Genomic DNA, 23,013 nt, shown 5'->3' on the forward strand with positions numbered 1-23,013 from the left:
GTGGGGGTGGCTGAAGGGAGGCTCTGTGAGGGGATGGGCCTGAACTGATCCAGGAACCAGTTCTTAGGATAAACATATTGGGCATATATTTTACTAATTACTTGCATCCTCTTCATGCTCTTTCATATGCTTTATATTTCTACCTTTTATTATGAATGACATACACATATATATCTTTTCTTTACAGTATAATGTTTCCAGAGCTAACTGCAATAAGATTATCATGCTGTTCACGGATGGAGGGGAGGAGAGAGCCCAGGAGATATTTGCCAAATACAACAAAGACAGAAAAGTGAGTGCAATTTTACAATCTTTTTTTTTAATCTTTACCAGAGGATATTTTTTTTATTGATTTTTAGAGTGAGTGGAGGTGGGGGAGAGAAGGAGCGAGAAAGAGAGAGAAACATCAATGTGAAAGAGAAACATTGATCATTTGCCTCCCATAGGCACCTGGACCAGGGATTGAACCCTCAGCGTAGGTATGTGTCCTGACCAGGAGTCGAACCATGCTCTCCTGGTTCATAGGTTGATGCTCAACCGCTGAGCCACACCTGCCAAGCTCATTTTTTTTTAACAAAGGCATTTTGTGACATGCTACACCTCATGTTAAATGATTCATATCACATTTACTTTTGTAAAACTAATGAACCTCTCATATGCAATACTGCTGAATTTCTGTTAATATATTGTCTATTGTGCTTTAAGGACATGCACTTCTCTTAAAAACACATATCTTTTGTCAATACCAAAGCAACTTTGAAAATTCAGTAATTAGCCCTTAGTTTATATGATTTTTAAATAAATTTTATTTTTATTTAACATAAAAATTAGGATGTTCTTGAAGTTCAATAGTTTCCTTATTTTCTAACATGGGATAACTTTGTTAAACAAACACATTTTCATCTCCTGGTATTGCCATGTTCTGTAACTACTAAATGAAAATAAATGATGACCAACAAACACTTTTAATTCAGTTCTACTTTTGAATGTATTTGCATTTTGTTCAAATAGCATTTACATATTTAATTGTTTATGTCAAGGACATATGTATATATTAGCACATATATGTATATATTAAAAATAGTATGTATCTGTATAAGGGAGATTTTTTTTCCACCATCTTCACATTGTTGTGGATGAATTGAAGAATCTTTTCTGACTTCCTCTCATCATTCAAACTTCCCAATCTTCCATGCACCTACAGACCCTGTCTAAGGCATTTGCAACCCACAGACCCTGATATGGAAGATAGTTGTCTATCTTTGTCATCTAAGGATATGTATGATAGATCAATTCCATACCTGCTCAATTAATATTTGATACATAATTATCAACTCAGAATTTCACTAGCCATATGATCTTTCAAATGACCAATGTGTAAAAGTGAAATTTGATAGATTTAGATATATACATTTTCAGTACTCTTAAAAAGTCTATATTTGATTATAACTTTATTTAAAACATGCTCTTTAAACAAGAAGTTCATTTGTAGCTTAAAAATACCAAAATTATAGTCATGAAGAAAGTTTGATTAGCTTTTTAAAAAAGATCTGAAAACTACTCTTTGAATGCTATTTTTCTCCCAAGCCTCTTGCTTGACATTAATATGGCTGCTAAATGCTTCATTTACAATCATTTTTCATCCACTTGACACCAGAAATCACTCAGAGCACCCAGGTAGGTGTGATGAGGTGCATCCGGAGAACTGATGAATGAAGCTCCAGATACACAGCACAATTTAATGAGGCCAAAACATTTGAGAGTTAGAACAGAATGTTTGGGTTCTTTTGCGAAATGTATTACTCTGGGGGATTATAGATAGGTACAGCTTTAAAACCAAATCCATGTTAATCTCCTCACACAGCTGTTTCAAATTAAAATGAATTCGCTTTCTAATCTTTACCTGCCGCAATGCCATTCCTTAGGGCTCACCCATGTGTACTAGACATCCTTAAAAATGGTGCCAAAAGTAAAATGAACTCTATCAGAGAGTCCAAACAAATGAATAAAGAAAAGTAAAACCAGACACAGAGCTGAAAGATAATTTCCAGGCCCAGCAAAATTAAGATAGTGGCCCTTCTGTAGAATAGCAAAGGGGTTGCTTAACATCACACATTTAAGCTTGTCTCGCCAGTTAGAACATTGCTCTCTGATTCTTAGCTTAATTCTCAGAATTAAAAAATGAAAGGCAGTGAAAATTAATAAAGTGGGTATTTCAAAACAACTAGTAAATGAATGAGAACAAGTGGAAAAAAGCATATGATGGGGAATAATTTTCAAAATAATGAATAGCTATAAAATTTAATCATCTGACAATAGATACATCATTTTTTTTTTAATTAAATAAAAAGTCTGTCCTAATTTTCTATCAAATCCAAAGTAGCGAGATATAATCTATACCCTATAAAATTTTAAAGCAAATCACAAATGGCTGACTCTGTGTATGTGTTTTATATGGTAACAGTGAAAATTTTCAATTTTTCAACAGATGGTAGGGAAAATTATTCATGGAAAATAATTCATTGCCTTCTCTCTTGTCTCTCTCTGGCTACTTCATCAGGCAAGAATAAAGCCTTTAGAATGAATGTTCAAACATATGATAATGAGGGCATTCAGATGTGTAAATTTTTTTTAATGTGTTTTTATTTCAGAAAGGAAGGGAGATGGAGAGAGAGACAGAAACTTCAGTGATGAGAGAGAATCACTGATTGGCAGCCTCCTGCATGCCCCGACTAGGGGTTGATCTTGAAACCCTGGCATGTCCCTGACTGGGTATCAAACATGACCTCCTCCTGATTCATAGGTCGATGCTCAACCACTAAGCCACACTGGCTGGGCCAGATGTGTAAAATTATTTAATACTATTTAACAAATGCACTGCTTCTAAAATATCTGTAATAAAACTTTTCTAAAAAAAAAAAAGATACTTTCAACAGTTTCCAAATGATTTTTAACGTTAGAACAGGAACTATACCTTGTTGATAAAATCAAATATATTATTTTATACCAGAGTTACTGGGTAGCTGAAAGCAATAATTGCATTGTAAGACTGGCCCTGCCAATAGAGAGATTATCAAAGGCAGGTTTTGTGCATGTGTGTGTGACTGTGTCCTCCTCTTTAACAGGTTTATTTACATTCGTTTCTTTCTGAATAAAGTTAATGTTGACAGTTACCTAAACTAAGGAAAATGTTATCAGACTAGTGGCCTGATGCATGAAATTCGTGCAAGAGTAGGCCCACTCAGCCCCGGCTGCCTCGGCCCTCACAGCCCCTGCTGCCTCGGCCCACTCAGCCCCGGCTGCCTCGTGGCCCAGGCTGCCTTGCGGTACCGGCCCCGCCCACTGGTCATTCTGGAAGGTCATTCCCCCATCTGGCCTAATTAGCACATTAGGTCTTTATTATATAGGATATATTTCCTTCAGTCTTGAGTAATATTACTTCATGTATTTTATAATCTTTAATATCTAAAACAAATCTTATGAAAAATGAGGTTAAGTATTAATTAAGCAGAAAGTATAAAATATAGCATAAACCTCAGAGGATAGAAACTGCACTTGAAGTAATTTCTAGGTAGAACGGCATCACCTGCGATTGGGATTGCCCATTGTTTGTGTTAAAACTTCACATCAGAAAAGGCATTCCGTTCTCCTTTTTCTGTGGCTGCCTTATTGATAGATGAACACCTCTGTTTACAATATATCTCTGTAGGTGTCTTCCTCACCCAGTCTTTCTAGAGTGGCCCCTTCCCCCAGAAACTCCCTTAGCTTTCTCTATGTCAGCATCCCTTTTTCTTTTTGTTTTCTTTCTCCCAGATTACCATTTTTAATTTTACTAATGTATTTGTTCACTCTTTAATTTGAACTCCCCTCTATTATAAGGTAAGGTTTGTGTTAATTTATAACCAACCATTGAACCCTTAGTGGTTAGCACAGTGCTTGAAACACAGTAGTTGCTACATGATTACTGACATACTAGATATCAGTAAATATGCAATAAATATGCACCTGAGGTAAACCATAAGAAATCCATAAATGTCAGGAGAAACTCATAGCTTTGTTCTTTTAATGGGAAGTCGCTTAAAACAATATTTGTCTTATAATTGGAATGTGGAGTAAAATTGACGGTCTGTTCTTACACATCATCTTATAAGTAGGGAGGATTTAAGTTTATATAAAAATGATTGTATCAATGGCACTTTTCCATTGACCCTAATCAGTCCAACACATAGTTTTTCATGAGGATTCTCATTATTAGTGTCAGTAAAGTATTTGGCTTTACTCAAGAATAACATCTGAAATAAATCACTATATTGCTTATTTTCTGATATCTCAGCTGACAGCAGTCTTTGCAGAGTTACAAATTGCTTGGAAATGCAATGGGCCTGTAACTTATTCTTTCCTTATAAAGTACTATAAATGAAGGCAGAAGGAGGGGGAACTCAAAATTTCCTCCTTATAATCTGATCATGTAAGGGTGATTCATTATAATTGTTGTTTATAAATTAAAAATACCATCATAATCCCAAGTCATGTATCTGTGTTATGCACCCACATGTAAGATATGAGAGAAAAAGAAATACCTGCTTCTTTTAGATAAAAGTAGATGACTATTGCATTTCATTTTTCTTTTTAAAGTTGTTTCATATTGTTAACTTAAACAAATCCAACAAACATCAATTAAATTATTGCTTCTGTCAGACCCTTGGAAATTCCGTACAGACATATCTCATAGGAACAAAATGACATTTAGACAATATTAGACTATTTTATTTAGAGCTTATTGTTAAATGTAAGAGAGTGAGCCAAATTTTTTCCTTTAGAAAGGTAATATTTTGAGGAATTTTAAGTTCATTTTGAGGCATGAAAGGCTAATGTCCCACTAATGGGAAACGTTACCTCTTTGAATTCTGATGGTTTGACTACAGAAGACATTCTAGTCATCACTGTTACTGTTGTTATAATGATCATCATCTTCATTACCGTAGCTAATATGTACAGAGCTCACAATTTTTCACATAATATAAATGCTTTGCATGTATCATTTTATTTTCAACTGGATTAATCATATGATAAAAGTATTTTTATTATCATCCTCATTGCCATTTTGGAAATTAGAAATTCAAAATTTGAGAAGTTAAAGTAACTTTTTGAAAGTCTCACAGCTATTAAGTGACAGAGTCAAGAGTTTAAACGATCTACAGTCCACATTTCATAGACTTAAGTGGAATGTGCCTGGTGGTCCTCTGTCTCTCTCTTCTCCTGGGCAGCCCTGTGGCTATTCCCCTCATCATTTGCCCACCCAGGAGCCTTCCTTCTTGTTGGACAACAGGATTTTACCACTGAAGGACATGTTTCCCACAGCTTTAACAGACAAAGATGGATGAAACTCAGCTGTCAAAATTTTGCAGGCTGCAAGTACCTTTCAGATCATTGGGCTTTATAAAATAAAGTGTGAAAGGGGTATTTGGACACTTTTATTTACTTTATAATACTATAAAACTAGAGATATGGGTTATTCAAATGCTCTGGATTCTGGGATCTTTGTGAGTTCTGGAAACCACTGCAGAATTTTCTTCTAAAATACTCAGTCCAATCTCCTATTTTTATAGGCGTAAAGCCAAAAGTTTTAGTACACATAGTAAATTAATAAAACGCATTTCTGACATCATTTCTCTAATATGTTTCGATAGCTGAAGTTTTTATTTTAGTTTTATTGGCTTTCTTTCTTCATAGTCTCATTTCCATTATTCCTTGGAGATTTGCCTAATGCAAATTAAACTTGAACTCTGGGTAACTGATAATTGTCGAGGTGACAGTTTCCAGTAACTGTGTTCTGCTGGGAAACGAGAAATTCCTATGATTTTTTAAAATAGTTTGACCCTGTGGCTTTGGAAAAATCTTAATTGACGACAAGTATTTTATTCTTCAACAAACAAAACAAAATAAAGAGATTAGCAGAAGTCCAGTATTGTAGGATAAAGTTATAAATCATTTGCATATTATAAGAAACAAATCAGTAATGTATTTCAAATAACAAAATTTGTTAATTAAAAGTTTTCTTTTAATTGATCAAATAAGGCAGACTTGATGTATCAGCTTTATATTATTGGAATTATAATTTCTCTATTCAGAGAAAATTTGGTTTTTGAAACAACTAAAGGCCAATTATGAAAGTTTGAGGTTAGTAAGGACTGATGTTTAATTGTTTTTAGTTTAATTTTATTAAATACACTCTTAAATTACTATTGCTTCTATGCATATGCTTATGCTTATACAACTAAACATGAGTCAAAGGTTATGAGAATTTTTTTTATTCTTTAGGAATTAATGCAGTTCATAAGTGGTACGTGAATTAAGTATATTTTATTTTGCCTGCAAAGGTTTGTTTAACTTCATTGAGCAAGTCTAAATAACATAAAAAAAGGTTAAGAATTTACCATGATATAATGAAACTGCCCTGATTACAAAATGCAAGACAGCTATGAGCCCTGTTTCGGCTCTGCTCTGTTATAATTAATTGCTTTACATGTCAGATAGCATGACATATGTCTTAGATCCCTCTGGTGAGAAGTTGAGACCACTCATTTGACTATGTGCTTTTTTTCATTTAACAAATATTTATTTCCATTTATTTATAAGACACTAAAATAGATACAATAGATAAAATAGTGTAATCTTGGAACTGTTTTAACCTAATCCAATGTTTATTTAACACTACTTTCCCATATTATTTCTGTTAAAGATCTGGGCACCAGCATTATCAAAATATTTTTCAAAGCCATCTATGATTGTATATGTCTCATATATGTACCTCACAGAAGTGAACATTTCGAAACATGAGCCTGTTGAAAATCACACAAATTAGTTGAGGAACATTTAGCAAATTTTCTATATTATTTAGAAAAGTTTTTAGTTTGCATTTGTTACATGAGTCTAATATTGTGATTATAAATGTATAATGCAGCATAAGTAATGTTTTTACAAAAGTTGACTTTGTCTTGATATAAAGTTGGTTTAAATTAATTTATTTGAGACTTTAGATAAAATACATAGCTTGTGTGAGTACACATTAAGGATTTTGAGTTATTTTGTGTGTCATTTTATTTAAGACCATCCAAATGCACTAATAAGAAAAGAGCTCTAAAAATATACATAATCGGGAATGTAGTTTACCTTGATTTTTAAATTGTGCATATTCCAAGGAATCGCTTTATTTTTCCTTTACCTAAAATTATAACTAAATGTGAAGTGTAAATTTAAAGAAGTGGAAAACATGAGAGCAGGGCATAGCAATCATCTCTGTGGATCTGGGTAGCTGGAATTTTAGATTAGTTCATTATTCCACAGGGTGGCAGTAATATTATATAGAATAGGAAGAATACCATCTCAAGTCCAAGTGGAAAGTCAGTGTGAAAAAAAAATATTTTAAATTTCACTAATTCATCATGTACATGCACTATAACGTGTATTTCACATGTTTATGAAATTAAAATTCTTTCATAATTACCTATTATGTATAAAACAAAGCTAAATTAGACATAGTTATGGCATCTGCAAGTGAAATAATTTTATTGATTTTTTTCATTGTCATATAAGGAATTTAAAATTTTAGGTAATTCTTAGTATACTTTTTCTGAACCAAATATATATTTTTTAAATTATTTCTGAAAATCCTAAGATAATCTGAAATCATTTAATATAAACATGCATCTGATTGGTGTATATGTATGTATATGTGTGTGTGTATGTGTGTGTATATATCCATCAAGAGAAAAATAAGAATCTTAGATATAGTAGACAGATTTTGTAAATATTATAATGGTAAGGTAGTTGCAGAAGTTATAAAAAGGTTACATTTAAAATTCTTGAGATTTTATTACCCTCATGGAGTTCGGAAAATTTCAGAAAGAAAAATATCTTTTAAAATGTTGACAGTAGCCCTGATGGTGTGGCTCAGTGGATTGAGCATCATCCCATGCACCAAGAGGTTACTGGTTCAATTCCAGGTCAGGGCACATGCCCAGGTTGCGGGCTAAATCCCCAGTAGGGGGCGTGCATGAGGTAGCAGATTGATGTGTTTCTTGTGGATGTTTCTAGCTCTCTCCTCTCTTTAAAATAAATAAAAAACATATTAAAATATTTAAATGAGTAAATTATAACTGAAAAATAAAAAATATAATGCTTTATAAAGATAACATTTTTAAAAAATGTTGACAGTTAAAGCATATACATTTGTATATGGGGAGGATTCAATCAGTTAATGTTATATTCAAATAGCCAAGGACCTATGTGAAAAATGAACAAAGACAGATGGGGTGGTGGTGGAAATGAGTGTCCTTTAAAATGTCATGAAATTATAACTGTGACAGAAAGTATACTTCCACACCCAGCCCTGATCCTGAATCCCTTAATTTGGACTTCGGAGGGCTCCAAGGGAGTAGGAAAAACTTTAGTAGTAAAGCAAAGTTACAAGCTTTTTCTTTTTTAACCCTTATGTTTTTTTGGCTGGTTTGTGTTTATTTGGACTATTTGATAAATAACATCACTCAAAATAATGACATGGTATGTCTAAGTGTAGCATCTATGTCTCTATGTCATTAGAAATACTTGCCTGGAAGAGACATATTAGTGGTATTCATTTATTTCTTTTTAATGAAAAGTGTTTCATGGAAAATTTTTTTCCTAGAACACTGTTGTGGGAACAGGAACAATGAGAGAAAGCAATGCTTTAAGTTGAAAAGTGGAGACATGCTTTCACATGTTAATTATAAAGACAATCCCGAGTGCTTTCTGGAGCATCTGGGTTTTTTCCCTGCTCTGAATTCATGTGACAGTTGTGTAGGGGCTAGCATTTAAATCGAGTCATCAGTAGGGTGGCCAACCTGCTTATCCACAAGTATTTCCATTTAGGAGTAAGTTCAACTATATAAGCAGTAACACTCCATTGAAATATATAGGCAGCCTAAAAAGGGATCCAATTGAAGAATTTAAGAAAATAAATCTTGTATTTTGAGAGGAAAAAAAGTGTCATTAGTCACTCACTTTTGTTAACCGAGAACCAGTCATTTTTTCTTGCAACTTGAGGTGATTAAAACTCAGCTGTGTCCTCCGAATGGCTCCGTACATAACCAGCTAAGGCAAACCTGGACGACTTAAGGGTGGCTCACATAAAACTTTACAAGTGAAACGGCAACATCCCCAATGTACATTTTTGGGCAGGGGTTGTTATAATGTGGTTTCTGTGTGGCCGAGACAAGTGAGAGAACAGAGAACAGATGTGAAATCTCTTTTGAGATTTGAGCTCTGCAATCATGTGGAAAAGATGAAACAGATGAAACAATTAGAAAATGTCAATTCAAACAGTCAATCGACATGAATTAGGGAAAAGCTCTTAACATAGTTCAAACCAGAACATGAAAATCATGGAAAAGTGATTTTCTGCATGTTTATCTTTAGAAAAAGCTAAAATGTGGAACTTAGAATATTGGTTTAGATTACTAAATTGGTAAAAATCAACCCATGTTAAATAGCCATTTTATTAAATACTTGTTAGCATCATTAAATTTGTCCTCTACACTTTTATAGTATTATTTAAATTCAATACCTATCAATAAGTATTTAAATTACTATAAGTTAACAACTATCTCAATTAAAGTTTTAAAGATTTGCATATTTTATAACATGTTAGAAACTGTCTATTTTGATTATCTTTAAAAATCGTAGGAGCTTAAAATATTTATATACACCAACCATCTTTTATAGAAAATAAGTAATATAACTAGCATAATCATACCTATGCATCCTAAATATTTCCATAGTGTGAAAGTAGTAAAAACATCACTAAATTTAATTGCCTTAAGCAACTAAAAGCATAATGATGTCCTTTATGTATACACTAGAGGCCCAGTGCACGACATTTGTGCACTCAGTGTGTGTGTGTGTGTGTGTGTGTGTGTGTGTGTGTGAGTGAGGGGGGTGTCCCTCAGCCCACCTGTGCCCATTCGCAGTCTGGGGGCCCTCGGGGGATGTCCATAGGGAGTGGGCCTAACCTGGCAGTCAGACATCCTTAGCACTGCCACGGAGGCGGGAGAGGCTCCCCCCACCGCCGCTGTACTCGCCAGCCATGAGCCCAGCTTCTGACTGAGCAGTGCTCCCCCTGTGGGAGTGCACTGACCACTAGGGGGCAGCTCCTGCATTGAGTGTCTGCCCCCCGGTGGTCTGCGCGCATCATAGCGGCCGGCCGTTCTGCCGTTCGTTAGATTTGCTTATCACCCTTTTATTACATAGGATTTTTATCACTACATACCTATAAAGTATGGGGAAATTTCTATTGTGTACTGACTAGATATATAAATAATATGTTTTAACCAGGTAAAACAGGTGAACTTAGATTGGACCTGAAAGATGCTGTTTCTACTAATAAAACCTTAGTTATGATCTTGCCATAGGATCAGGATATGGTGCAGGGCACCTTTAAATGTCATAACTGAAGTCTGTGGTGATATTTTTTTCTGTCTGGTGCCTTCCATAATGCTTTTCTGGTCTCAATTTTTCTTGTCCCATTAATCAACTATGAAAAACATGCTTTTATTTTTTTTACTTTAGCTATATTGTTGTGCAGTTTAATTAAAGGGTATGCAGCCTAACAGATACCTAAATGTTTATGCACCAGGTACGTGTATTCACATTTTCTGTTGGTCAACATAATTATGACAGAGGACCTATTCAGTGGATGGCCTGTGAAAATAAAGGTAATATCCATTTTCATGACCATGTTTTATTAGAAAAAAAATATTTTGGTAGTTGTAGTTCTACATATTATTATTTAAAATATTCTAAAGTTGTAGCTAATTTTATAGGACTCAAGGCTAGAATAAGATGCTGACAATGTTTTCTGTGGAAAAACAACACAACAGACTTTTTGTTACATTATATAAAAATTCAGACACTGGTGATATTGTACATTCATAAAAGAATATATTGAATGATACTTAATGATGCTTATTAAATATAACCTTAATGTGAAAAACTAACAATGAAAGAATACCTAAATTACGTAAAACTTGGATATAAGAAAGTGTGACATATGTACATTTTTGTCTGGTTAAATTATTGTTGTTTTAAAAATGTATTTTTACACATTTCTAAATAATTCATATTTTGTATAGTAAGTCCATATTTCCTTTGTACTCAGAAAAAATATAAGATATTATTTGAAAGATAAATAGTGATCACATAGGAATAGAAAGAACCTAAATGTATTCTTAAAGTTATATTTAGGCACATATTTATATAAATATGATTATCAGATACTCATGATCATTCATTGTCAATAATTTCCCCCATAGAAAACATTTTTAATGTTATCAGGTTCACTACTGTTTTGTAGAAAAATAATTATTTTGTACAATGTAAGATAATGTAGCAACATTTCTAATAAACTATGTATCTGTAATGAATATACAATAATCAGTAATTTTTAAATTTATTGGTGGTGTTAATATTTTACTGTTTGCCAGTTAAGGTGAAAAAATGTTTTTCTTACAAAGCCATAAATAATTGCATGAACACTTCTATAATATATTTTCATAAATATGTATACATATGTTTCAGGTTATTATTATGAAATTCCTTCCATTGGGGCAATAAGAATCAATACTCAGGTACAGTTTTTCAAACCTTTATTAAATTATTGTTTTCAAAGTATAAGGTATTTTCTGAATTATATGTGCTCAATATGCAGAAAATAGGTGAAAATGAAAATATTTTGCGTAATAAGTTTACGTTTATGCATAATATTACATTTGTAACAAAGTATTATGGTAATGTATTGTTGTTTTTTATTCCTCACCCAAGGATATGTTTTTATTGATTTTAGAGACAGAGGAAGGGAGAGGTAGAGAGAGAACATATATTGCTTGCCTCCTGACCAGAGATAGAACCCGAAACCTGGGTATATGGCCTTGACTGGGAATCAAATCCATGACCCTTTGAGACACTGTGATGTGGCTCCAACCAACTGAGCTACACCAGCCAGGGCAGCAATGTATTACTTTTTATTCCATTAAGGTTCCAAAGGTTCTAAAACTCAAACATAAAATATATAAGTATATTGTTCTTCTCAGATGTGAAAAACATCGTACAAAACAAATACAATCAAAGTTACTAATAGTCTCATCTCATGTAATTTGAACTTGATTCTCTTGCAAATAATTTAAATGAGGTTTTTTTCCAGTTGTCGGTATCACATAGAAAATGAAACTATAATTATTCTGGACAAATTATATAAGTTCTTACTAAGAATTTACATCCCCAAATAACCCTTGTAGATATATTTACCTGTTTAAAATAAATTTACATCAAGGAGATGGTTTTTCTACAACCATTTAAGGGGGAGAGATCAACCAAAGGACTTTTATGAATGCATATAAGCCTAACCAATGAGACAACAGGGAAGTGAGGGCATGAGTGGGGGTTTTGGGGGGGGCAATTGGGTGATAAGGACACATATGTAATACCTTAATAAAGAAAAATAAATAAATAAATAAAATACATAGAAAAAGAAAAACATGTCTGGTCAGTAACTTTATACATTGAAACAATTAATTTAAATGTTTTATTTTTAAGTATTCATAAATTACTGTTTGAAACCATAGCTCAATTTTGAATATAACTGAGGATCTGTAAAATAGACTAAGTCAAATTTAGCTTAAATAATGTGAAATTTGTGGAAATGAATTCTGAATACATTGAATGTTGAAATGAAACAGCAGCTGCATTTGAGTCTGATGTCTAGATTTGGCATAGTATTTCATTTATTCTTTTATATGTTTAAATGTAGTTTTGAATTTCAGCCAAACAATCTATGATATGAAAGCAAATACGTGGCTGCTTTATTATTTCAAATTTGTGCAGTTCCATCCAGTAAATCACAGAGCCTAAAATAGTTTAGATTAACATAAAACAATTCACAGGGAACATATTTCACTTATCATTGGCTTTGCCACAGAAAGATAATGTTTTGATTGTTAGTAGGAAAAACTAGGGTAGATATATTTTATAAATAATGTAAGTCAAATAATGTTGATTCAGAGTATGTAGTTATACCATTTAAGGAGTGCCCAAAGTAGGAATTGAATGATTACATGCTTACTGTCTTAATAATTTTGACTCCATATTCATTTTTAACTCTAGATAATTTTTCTTCTGTGGAGATGGTTTTTTTAACACAGCATTTTTAATTTTCAACTATTTTACTTTTTTTTAATAAATAGGAATATTTGGATGTTCTGGGAAGACCAATGGTTTTAGCAGGAGACAAAGCTAAGCAAGTCCAATGGACAAATGTGTACCTGGATGCACTGGTAAGAGGTTGGCTATTCAACCAAAAACTGTCATAACAAAAGCACACAGCTGACTTCTTTGTAGATGACACTTCTCTTTTCTATTTCACTAAACCTTTTTAAAAACCCTATCGCAACTTTTTTAAACTAGAATTTAGATAATCTAAATACAAAGCTATACTTGTATAGTAGAGAACCACAGATATAAAGTGTTATCTCTTTTTTAGTTGATCCATTAAGAATGTAAAGTTTCCAACCATGCATTTATGGGCATTTCCATAACTCTTTCAATAGCTATGTGAAAAATGCTGAAAGTCTTGTGAATTAGTACCTGTTACTGCAGGTCTTGAACAAGAATTTTGAAGTATTTTAAAAGTAGACCTCCACTAGCAGAAGCATTTGTAGCTTCGGTAAATCCAGCCAGATCCCCAAAAAACTCAGAAGTACATGCAGTTAGACAGGCAAGAAATCTTACCTTATTCTGAATTCAATACAAACCTAATCACCTCTTCATATATAAACTCTTGCTTTAGGTCAACCCCAGATGTTTATAAAAATAGGTCCTTGAGGTGATCAAATCTGGTATGAAATAACAAAAGCATGTTCACTTGTCCATTACACAACTACAACTTTAGTACAGGTATTCAATTATATTTTAAGGTGGAAGTTCTCACCTGTGGGTGATTTTCCCCTTCGCAGGTCATTTGGAAATACCTACATAGATATTTCTAGCATGATGACTGAGGTGCAGAGGCCCTGCAGGCACGCTGCTAAACACCCTACTATGGACGAGAGAGCTCCCACCCTCCCACCACGCACACTCAACAAAGAATCATCCAGCTCAAAATGTTAATAGGGCTGAATCTGAGAAAAAAAAATGTTAATGTAAATTTTTCTTTCCTGATATGAAAGTTATAGACAGTAATTATCATACTTAAGAAATATTCATATGCTTAATCTTAATAAGACTTTATTAATGATTTTACTAATGTATTAGAGAGAATCAAAGTACTAAGCTCTGAAAAGTACATAGTGATTCAGTAACCCTTTTTCCTACTTGAAATTTAATTATATGCTGATTCAACTGTTCTAAATACAACGATGAACCCAAGGGGCAAAATGCAACCCACTTAAATTACTTATCATTTGGTTCTTGTAAAATAAACATATACAGGAAGTTAGAAGGAACATAGGCACTATTAGCAGCAGCCTTGCATGCTAAGGCCGATAAAGTGAAGCTTGCTACCTCAGGCCCTAGTTAAAATTACTGTCCAGGGTTCCTTCTTGACATCACATATTTATTTAAGGTCACATGGTCATCTAAAGCTATGGCCAAATTTCTTCCTTTCCCAAATCCATCATAGTACAGAGTATGATAGGAGGAGTCAATAATTATGCCCTGTAGTATTTCCTATGACCAGAAGTTCATTCACCAACATTTGTGCACTGTTGGTAAGGTTTTTACTGATAGCACAGAAGACATTAGGAAGAAATGTTGGTTCTAAATATGCTGTTCTATAAGCTGGAACTAAATGTCAAAAAAGAACACATATTCTTTTTACTCACTTGAAAATGAAAAGTGACCCATCTTATATTTCTAATTATTTGTTTATAGTCTCTGCACATAGCAGATTCAAAACAAATGCTGGTCAAAATAACTGTTATACTAAGAAGTAAAAGGGAAAATATTCCAAGACTGTAATAAGTATAATGAGCAAAGGAAAAGGTATCTGGAAATTCAGAAGAAATAAGCCATATATTTTGAGATAAAGTAGGGTGAGGTTAAAAAGATGGTGGCATTTTTTTTTTCTGATTTTCCACTTCAGGTTAGGTGTTTATTATTGGTGATTAGCAGTGAACCACACAGGATGCAGGATGGAAGCTGCGAAGTGCTGGGTATATGAAGGAATGATACATAAGTCACTTCAGGAGATAATGAGAGAAAGGACAGAAACAAGACAGGAGCAATATTATAGAGGGTTCACTTTATTTGGGAGGTAAAGTGAGGTTCTGCACATAAAAAGAGAGAGGGGGAAAAAGAGCTGGGTTCTAGAAAATAAATATCAAATAAATTCCAGGAGAGCAGAAATCTTGTTTTGTTCCGCTTTTCTAATTCTCTAGAAACGAGTACAGTTGTGTTTTTTTGTGTGTGTGTTTTTTTCTGTCTGCTGTATAAATAAGGGAGATCTTTTCTAATTCTCTAGAAACGAGTACAGTTGTTGTGTTTTTTTTGTATGTGTGTTTTTTTCTGTCTGCTGTATAAATAAGGGAGAAAATTATTTTTGGCCACCAATGAGTTTATCCATGAATTTATTTAATATATTAGTCTTGTATCTTATTTTAGAACATGTTACAGTATTTATATGCTAATTAGAGTATTCTATACAAATGCAAAAGTGATCCAAAGAAAGAGATTATATTCATATATACCTTATCTTATTCTACTAGCATGTATTAAACTATGCATCTTCAATTAATTATTTTTGGAGGACTAGTTTTATGAATTACCTGTAATTTTGAGTCTTTTGAGATGAAATATTTTCATTGTGAATATTAATTTGCACATTTAATTAAGGATGCTTTCATTGTCAAATGGTCTTGTTTAGGACTAATTAGAGAGCTAACGTATAAATCATCATGCACCCAGCTATGTGTAGATGTTTCCTTAACTTTATTTGTCCCCAGAATTTAGTATCTTGTTCTACTGAAAGCCTCTCTATGATTGTCCTTCCTCACTTTATTTGGTTTCCATTATTTTTGTGCTTCCCACATGCACATTTTTAAACCCTAGTCTAGGACATTTCTCCATGAGACCATGCTGTTTCTGGAATGAGAACAGGGGTCCTGAGATTTGGATTTAGGGTTATTATTCACATGAAGATTCACTAATATTTTTCACTAATATCATTTACTATTTTCTCAGCTTAGCTGAGAAATTTTTGACAATTTTAAAATTATTTTAAAAATGACTGTTAAAAATGGTGTTTGACATGAAGTAGTGGTAAATATATAGGTGGCTTATATTTCTTTATTAGTCAGATGGCAGTAATAAAGAAAAGGGAACCTCTGACTTGAAAATCAGTTCATTTGGACTAATCCATGGTCTCATCTATATATATAAAAGCCTAAGCAACTGTTTGACCGGTTGCTATGATGCACATTGACCACCAGGGGGCAGACACTCAATGCACAGGTATAGAAACATGGAACAGACTGATGAATCTCAAGGAAGGGTAGAAGAGATTAAACAAAGATCTTATATGCATACTAGAGACCCGGTGCATGGATTTGTGCACCAGTGGGGTCCCTCGGCCTGGCCTGTGGGGATTGGGCCTAAACCAGCCCGGTGCACCCGTGGAGTCCCTCAGCCTGGCCTATAGGAATCAGGCTGAAACCGGCAGTCTGACATCCCCCGTGGGGTCCTGGATTGCAAGAGGGCACAGGCTAGGCTGAGGGACCCCACTGGTGCATGAGTCCATGCACTGGTCCTCTAGTTTAATCTATGATATCATCTACATTCTGATTTATTATTGTTACACTAAACTGCTTCATGACTAGTCTTTCATATTTTATGCTTAAAGTTTTTGTCTACATCATTTTACTTTGTGAAAACTACTCTTTATTTTGGAGGATATTACTTCTTTTGAACAGCATAGTATTTACCAAGAATATCCCAGAAATGCAGTTATCTGTAACATGTTTCTTTGGTTCATAATGTTATTCTGCAACACATTTGTGATTTAGCATGTAAGCCTTGGACTAGGGCATGAAAAAGAAAATCAAGAATGAAGCTACAACAAAGGAAGGTGAATAAATCATTTGAAGCACATAATATTTTAATATCACTCTGCTCATGGAGGCCTCTGATGTTAGGTGAACTATCACCATAAAGAAAAGAGTAGAACAGGATAACTGAAATGTTTGGTGTCAGTTGATTTTTTTGTATTTTAAGTTATTTGCAGTGCTCTTATAGAGTAATATTTTAGGTGTTGCATGCTTCAATAGCTGCCTAATAGATCTTGATTATTTCTAAGACATTTTTATTGATTTTTTTGTAAAACAATCTTTCAAAATCTATTACTAGTTTTTTTGTGGCTCTTTATATAGTATAAAATGCAATGTCAGATATCAAAGACTAATGCAGTAGAACAGAGTTTAAGTTTTAATTTTAATTTGCCTTTTCTCTCTGATTCTATTTTTAGGAACTGGGACTTGTCATTACTGGAACTCTTCCGGTCTTCAATATAACTGGCCAAGTTGAAAATAAGACAAATTTAAAGGTTAAAAGTTAATTGATAAAATTAATAATAATAACTGATAAACGATGACGTTGAAGCTCAATGTGGATAAGATATTTCTATAAGGAAGTACATACAGTGTAACTGACTGTGAGGCTGGAAGTAAAGGGCAACAGCTGCTTCTGTGATAACCACCTGGGAAAAAGGAAATGCAGGTCAAGTTCTCTGTTTCCCCACAGACAGGATTCAGCCTAACCCTCTTTAACTATGACCTGAGGAGAACACAAGTTCAGACTCTGGGAGTAATTATGTAATGAATGGGCAGTACTCTTATGTGCATATTTTTAAAATGCATCTAAGACATTCACGGAGTTCAGAAAGAACATCCGAACAAAACCATTTTGTCTTAGGTGTACATAGGTATATTTAATGAGTTCTTCCTCCTCCAACTCCCCTTCAAACCATTGTTTCTTTAATCATCATGCAGCTCAAGGATCTGATTTAAATAATTTATGTTTTCTATGTTAAGGTTCAGGAAAAATAATTGAGTTTCGCAATTTTATTTTTTTATTTCTATAGCACTGGTATGTTGTCACTGCATTAAAATGCTACCCACTTAAAGTTTGGAAAGTTCTGAAAAATATCTTGTGCTTGTTAGTTTCCATTTCTTATTTTTTAAAACTTTTGATTTAACAATAGGGTTACATTCTTATTTCTTAGCTTATAGCAAAAGGAATTTAAGAATGTCAGAGAATACTAAATAGTCATTTTGTAGTTTGGTTGTCATTTTTGATTTGAGGGCCATTTATTTCCAGTTTATGGTATAATGAACCTATAGCACTTAAGCATTACTTGTTTAGTTATTATAAATTTCAGTTGAGCTCCTTATTTTAATAATGTAGCCATAGAAAACATTGCTTATTCCTCTTTGGAGGCCCATTACCACTCTTAAATGTCTGTGGGTCATAATATCCTAACTCATAAAGTAGTCATTCTCTCTCCTCATATGGACTGTGCAAGGGACTGCTTTAATTTGGGATTTTACTTGAACTAGGAAAACAGCATAGTTGTTGACATAACTTTCTCATTCTCTGTGCATCTACACAAAGTTTAAAGAATTCTTATAATAACTATAGACTGGATTTTACAATTTTCTTGGTAACATCTCAATTTAACTTATAAGTTATATAATTTTATTTAAAACAAAAATTCCTGATTCTAAATGTTAACTCCATTTTCAATTTATGTCCCATAGAATATTAAGATAACAGTTTGCCAAACAGCCTCCTTGACTTGCAACTAAAACTATGATGGCCATTCTTTGGTATTTCTGGGAAATTAGCAGCAAGCAGAAATTAGTGTTTTTAGGATTTCTGCAACTTTATTACTAATAAGATCACATACTTTTTAGGATAGTAGAATAGATACTATCAACAGCAAAAATCAATAGTTTTCTCATTGCCTATTACCAAACATCTAACTGTAATCTAGACATTTTGGTGCTTTTTAAAAATTTTTAATTTTTATTGTTGAAAGTATTACAGATGGCCCCCATTTTTCGCCCATTGACCCCCTCCCCCCCACTCCTGCCACCCCTCGCCCCAGGCCTTCACGGCACTATTGTCTATGTCATGATAGTACACCACAAAGTCAGTATACACCCACATGCATACACACTCACAGAGCTGCAGCTGCTGACTATATAGTAGCAATAAAGTTGACTATTAGGGGTAAAATAAGTACAAGAAGTATCAAATAAAATTTTTCATAATATAAATTTTCAAGGTTTTATTTTTTAAGTTAAGTAGTAAGTAATAAAATTGTGGGAAAACAAAGCTGAAAATCATTGTACATTGATACAGAAATGCCATACATATATGCCATATTATTTTATATATCTATATCTATATATAATGTATATTTGAGCTACAGTATGGCATACAAACAATGCCAAGCAAAGGGATGAATAATATTGTGTAGAAATATATAAAGTTTGGTATAAAACCCACTACCTTTTTGCTATCTTATAGAACCAGCTGATTCTTGGTGTGATGGGAGTTGATGTGTCTTTGGAAGATATTAAAAGACTAACACCACGCTTTACAGTAAGATGCAATTTACCATTTTGGTATCTTTTCTGTCTTAAAACTCTGTGTTAATTTAACTTGTCCATAAAGCATTAAATAACTTTAAAAATTATGTGCAGTTATATTAATGAAGGAACTAAATGTTAAAAGGATCCTTAAAATAAAAAAATAAAGATATCATGTTATCTTTCTTCATGCTTTAAAATGTGTATTTAAGATTTGTTTTAAAAGGAGAATGAGGATTTCTGCTTGTGGCTTAGGAATCTCTATCTAATTTTTTTTTTTTTACTTTTATTGTTGTTTGTTTGCAGCTGTGCCCTAATGGCTATTATTTTGCAATTGATCCTAATGGTTATGTTTTATTACATCCAAATCTTCAGCCAAAGGTATGTATATAATTTGTTTACAATGATTAGTGTCCTGTAAAATTAATGGTTAATGTTCTTAATAGGTATGTTATTTTAGAATTCACTGTATAGCACTAAATAGAAACATTATATTTGTAATGTTAATAGATGACAAGATCACAGTTTATAATATATCAAATGTGAAAGCACTGTTCATTTTCTCTTATCAATTTAGCTTTCCAATATTTAGCTAATCAATATTCTTATCTTAAAGACAGCCATTATCACCACCCATGCTTGAGTTCCTCACGTTCCACTTGGGACTTTGTTTAAGGTTGTAAGATAGTGAAGGAGATTGCCCCCCCCCCCACCCCCCGTCGACCCACATGAATCTGATAAATATAAGTAATGTTCCTCAATGCATAGGCCACGTTTTCTATTGCCCTTTTCTTCTGGTAATTCTCTCTCTCTCCCCCCTTCATCTCCAAGAGTGTGGGGTGTTTTTTTTTTTCTACTTTTGAATAGACTTATAGAAATATGTATGCAATTCAATAAGTAAAACTCCATGGGATGGGCTTCAGAAATGGGAAGTGTTTATTAATCCGTGAGTTATTGGGAAGTAATAAAATTGCATAAACCTTTTTATCCTAATCTTTATGCCTTTTTTCTAAGGTATAAATTATATTCTTTTAAAAATATATATATATTTTTATTGATTTCAGAGAGGAAGGGAGAGGGAGGGAGAGAGAGAGAGAGAAACATCATTGATGAGAGAGAATCATTACTTGGCTGCCTCCTGCACGTCCCCTACTGGGGTTCAAGCCTGCAACCTGGTCATGTGCCCTGAACAGAAATTGAATGGCAACCTTTCTGCATGGGATGATGCCCAACTGAGCCACAGTGGCCAGGGCCAGCTTTTTGTATTTTTATATAGGAAATTATTAAAAGCAAGTATGCAACAGAACCACATTTAGAAAAATATTATTTTAGAAACCATTACAAATAAATATTGTTAAACAATCAATGTATTTTTTTCTTAAATTCGTGGTTTTGAATTCTTATCATTAAAAGTTAAACATAATTTCTATTTTGTGGGTGATGTATGCTATACAGATTGATACAAGAAACTCATAAGATGATAATACAGTATATGACAAATGTTTCAGAAACTGACAAATACAAAGGACTGATATGGTAATTTCAGCAGATATGCTAACAAAATTAATCCTAATTTTTAATTAGCAATTCACCAATAGAAAAAAAAAGGAAAATAATATTATGTCCTATAGTACCCAAAATTATTTAACAAGGTCAAAGTCTAATTTTATGTTTCCTGTTTTATTTCAAAATTCATTTTAATTGTTTTCCATTTTGTTTTATTGAAATAATCAGATTAAGTATACATATTAGGTAATTCCTTTTGATCAGTCCCAAGAAGTATGTATTGTAAAGGAAATTGTATATTCTCTATGTCATAGAAGTCAATATTTAAAATAAATATATAGTGTTTTGATTGAATTATCCATTAGTGCCACAGATATATTTGGTATTACTTCAGAAAACAAAGGCACAAATTTTAAGGGTTAAGACTTTTTAATATTCTATAGTATTTATATTTTAACACATTTGAATTATGTAAATTCTATACATTCTTTTTTTTTTCTTAATCAGCATGAAAGTTGTCTGAGACAAATCATCTTTCTCACTTACAACTTCCTCACTTTTTTCCTAGAAAAAAAAGAGAATATTAACAGTCATTTCTCTTAACAAACAAACAAACAAAAATGCAGTTTTTTACTTACCATATTTTTAAACTTTTATTTTGTTTACTGACTCTTCGTGAACTCTATAATACCTGTTTTTTATCAAGCAAATACATGACCACAATTGATTATAGGATAAAACCCTTATCTATGTTGAGTTGTAGCATGATGAATTACCATCTTTCTGTTGCTTTAGCCTATTGGTGTGGGTATACCAACAATTAATTTAAGAAAAAGGAGACCCAATGTTCAGGTAACTGAATGAAATTAGCAGTGCCTTCAAATTTGCTAAATCAGAGTTGAAATTAAGCTTCTCTTTCTAAAAGCTTATGATTAATGCTGCCTTTCCTGACATCAAGCTTCCAGAGCATGAGATGGAGATGAGCATCGTTTCTCAATAAGCTGGAGCAAAATGTTATTAATGATGGCAGAGGGTATGCATTGGCTAACTAAAAATTGCTAGCAAATTATGTAGTAATAATGTTAACAATCAGCAAAATAATCAGATGGCTTCTAAAGATAAATTTATTAAACATTGTGAAATTGGTATCAAATCCATGTAATCTTAACAATTTGTGAAATTCATTTCTAAGTGGAAAGAAAAATACATTTCTGATGTGATATTTTCTATAAGCCATAAAATTTAAGCCAACGTTTCTTTTTTTACTTTCTAAAAGTATATGCTTAGTTAGAGGTTAGAGAAAATTCCCTTCAACTCATTAAAGATGTCTAAAATTACAAATAAACATTGTGAATTGTTTGTTATTGCTTGGCAAACTCAAAATTTTTCTCTATTGTCAACAAAATTTAAACTTTATTATATGTATGCATATTTCTTTAAGCACCTTAAAAATAACAAATGTAAAAGAATACTTCCTGTAATTTAGTACAGTTTAGTAAAAAAAAAATTTTAAATGTTAAAGTTCAATATTATTTAAGGCTTTAAATATAAGCTTACAGTTTCTTAAAAAAGAAAGTTGGTGACATAATACAAATGGTCTCTACTTATAATGATTCGACTTAGGATTTTTTTGACTTCACAAAGGTGTGAAAGCAATATGCATTCAGTAGAAATCGTATTTTGAATTTTGATCTATTCCTGGGCTAGCAGGATATGGTTGGATCCTCTCCCATGATGCTGAACAATGTTACGAGTTCTGAGCACGTTTAAAGTAGCCTATCTGAAGGTATGATGCTCCATAGGTTAGGAGTGTTAAATGCATTTTCAACTTATA

At 32.8% G+C, this 23,013-nt stretch overlaps 1 protein-coding gene across 1 annotated transcript in view; it reads left to right on the forward strand.

Moving 5' to 3' along the window:
• The window catches only part of CACNA2D1 (calcium channel, voltage-dependent, alpha 2/delta subunit 1), a 328,431-nt gene that overhangs the window by 252,643 nt on the left and 52,775 nt on the right, over positions 1–23,013 (forward strand). The window contains exons 12-19 of the mRNA XM_014528178.1: positions 188–292; positions 10,673–10,751; positions 11,614–11,663; positions 13,275–13,364; positions 17,546–17,623; positions 19,612–19,686; positions 19,980–20,054; positions 21,975–22,031. Coding sequence (XP_014383664.1) covers positions 188–292; positions 10,673–10,751; positions 11,614–11,663; positions 13,275–13,364; positions 17,546–17,623; positions 19,612–19,686; positions 19,980–20,054; positions 21,975–22,031 — 609 coding nt within the window. The remainder of the gene's footprint in view (positions 1–187; positions 293–10,672; positions 10,752–11,613; positions 11,664–13,274; positions 13,365–17,545; positions 17,624–19,611; positions 19,687–19,979; positions 20,055–21,974; positions 22,032–23,013) is intronic.

The sequence above is a fragment of the Myotis brandtii genome, unplaced genomic scaffold (assembly GCF_000412655.1).
Source record: "Myotis brandtii unplaced genomic scaffold, ASM41265v1 scaffold621, whole genome shotgun sequence".
Lineage (NCBI taxonomy): Eukaryota > Metazoa > Chordata > Mammalia > Chiroptera > Vespertilionidae > Myotis > Myotis brandtii.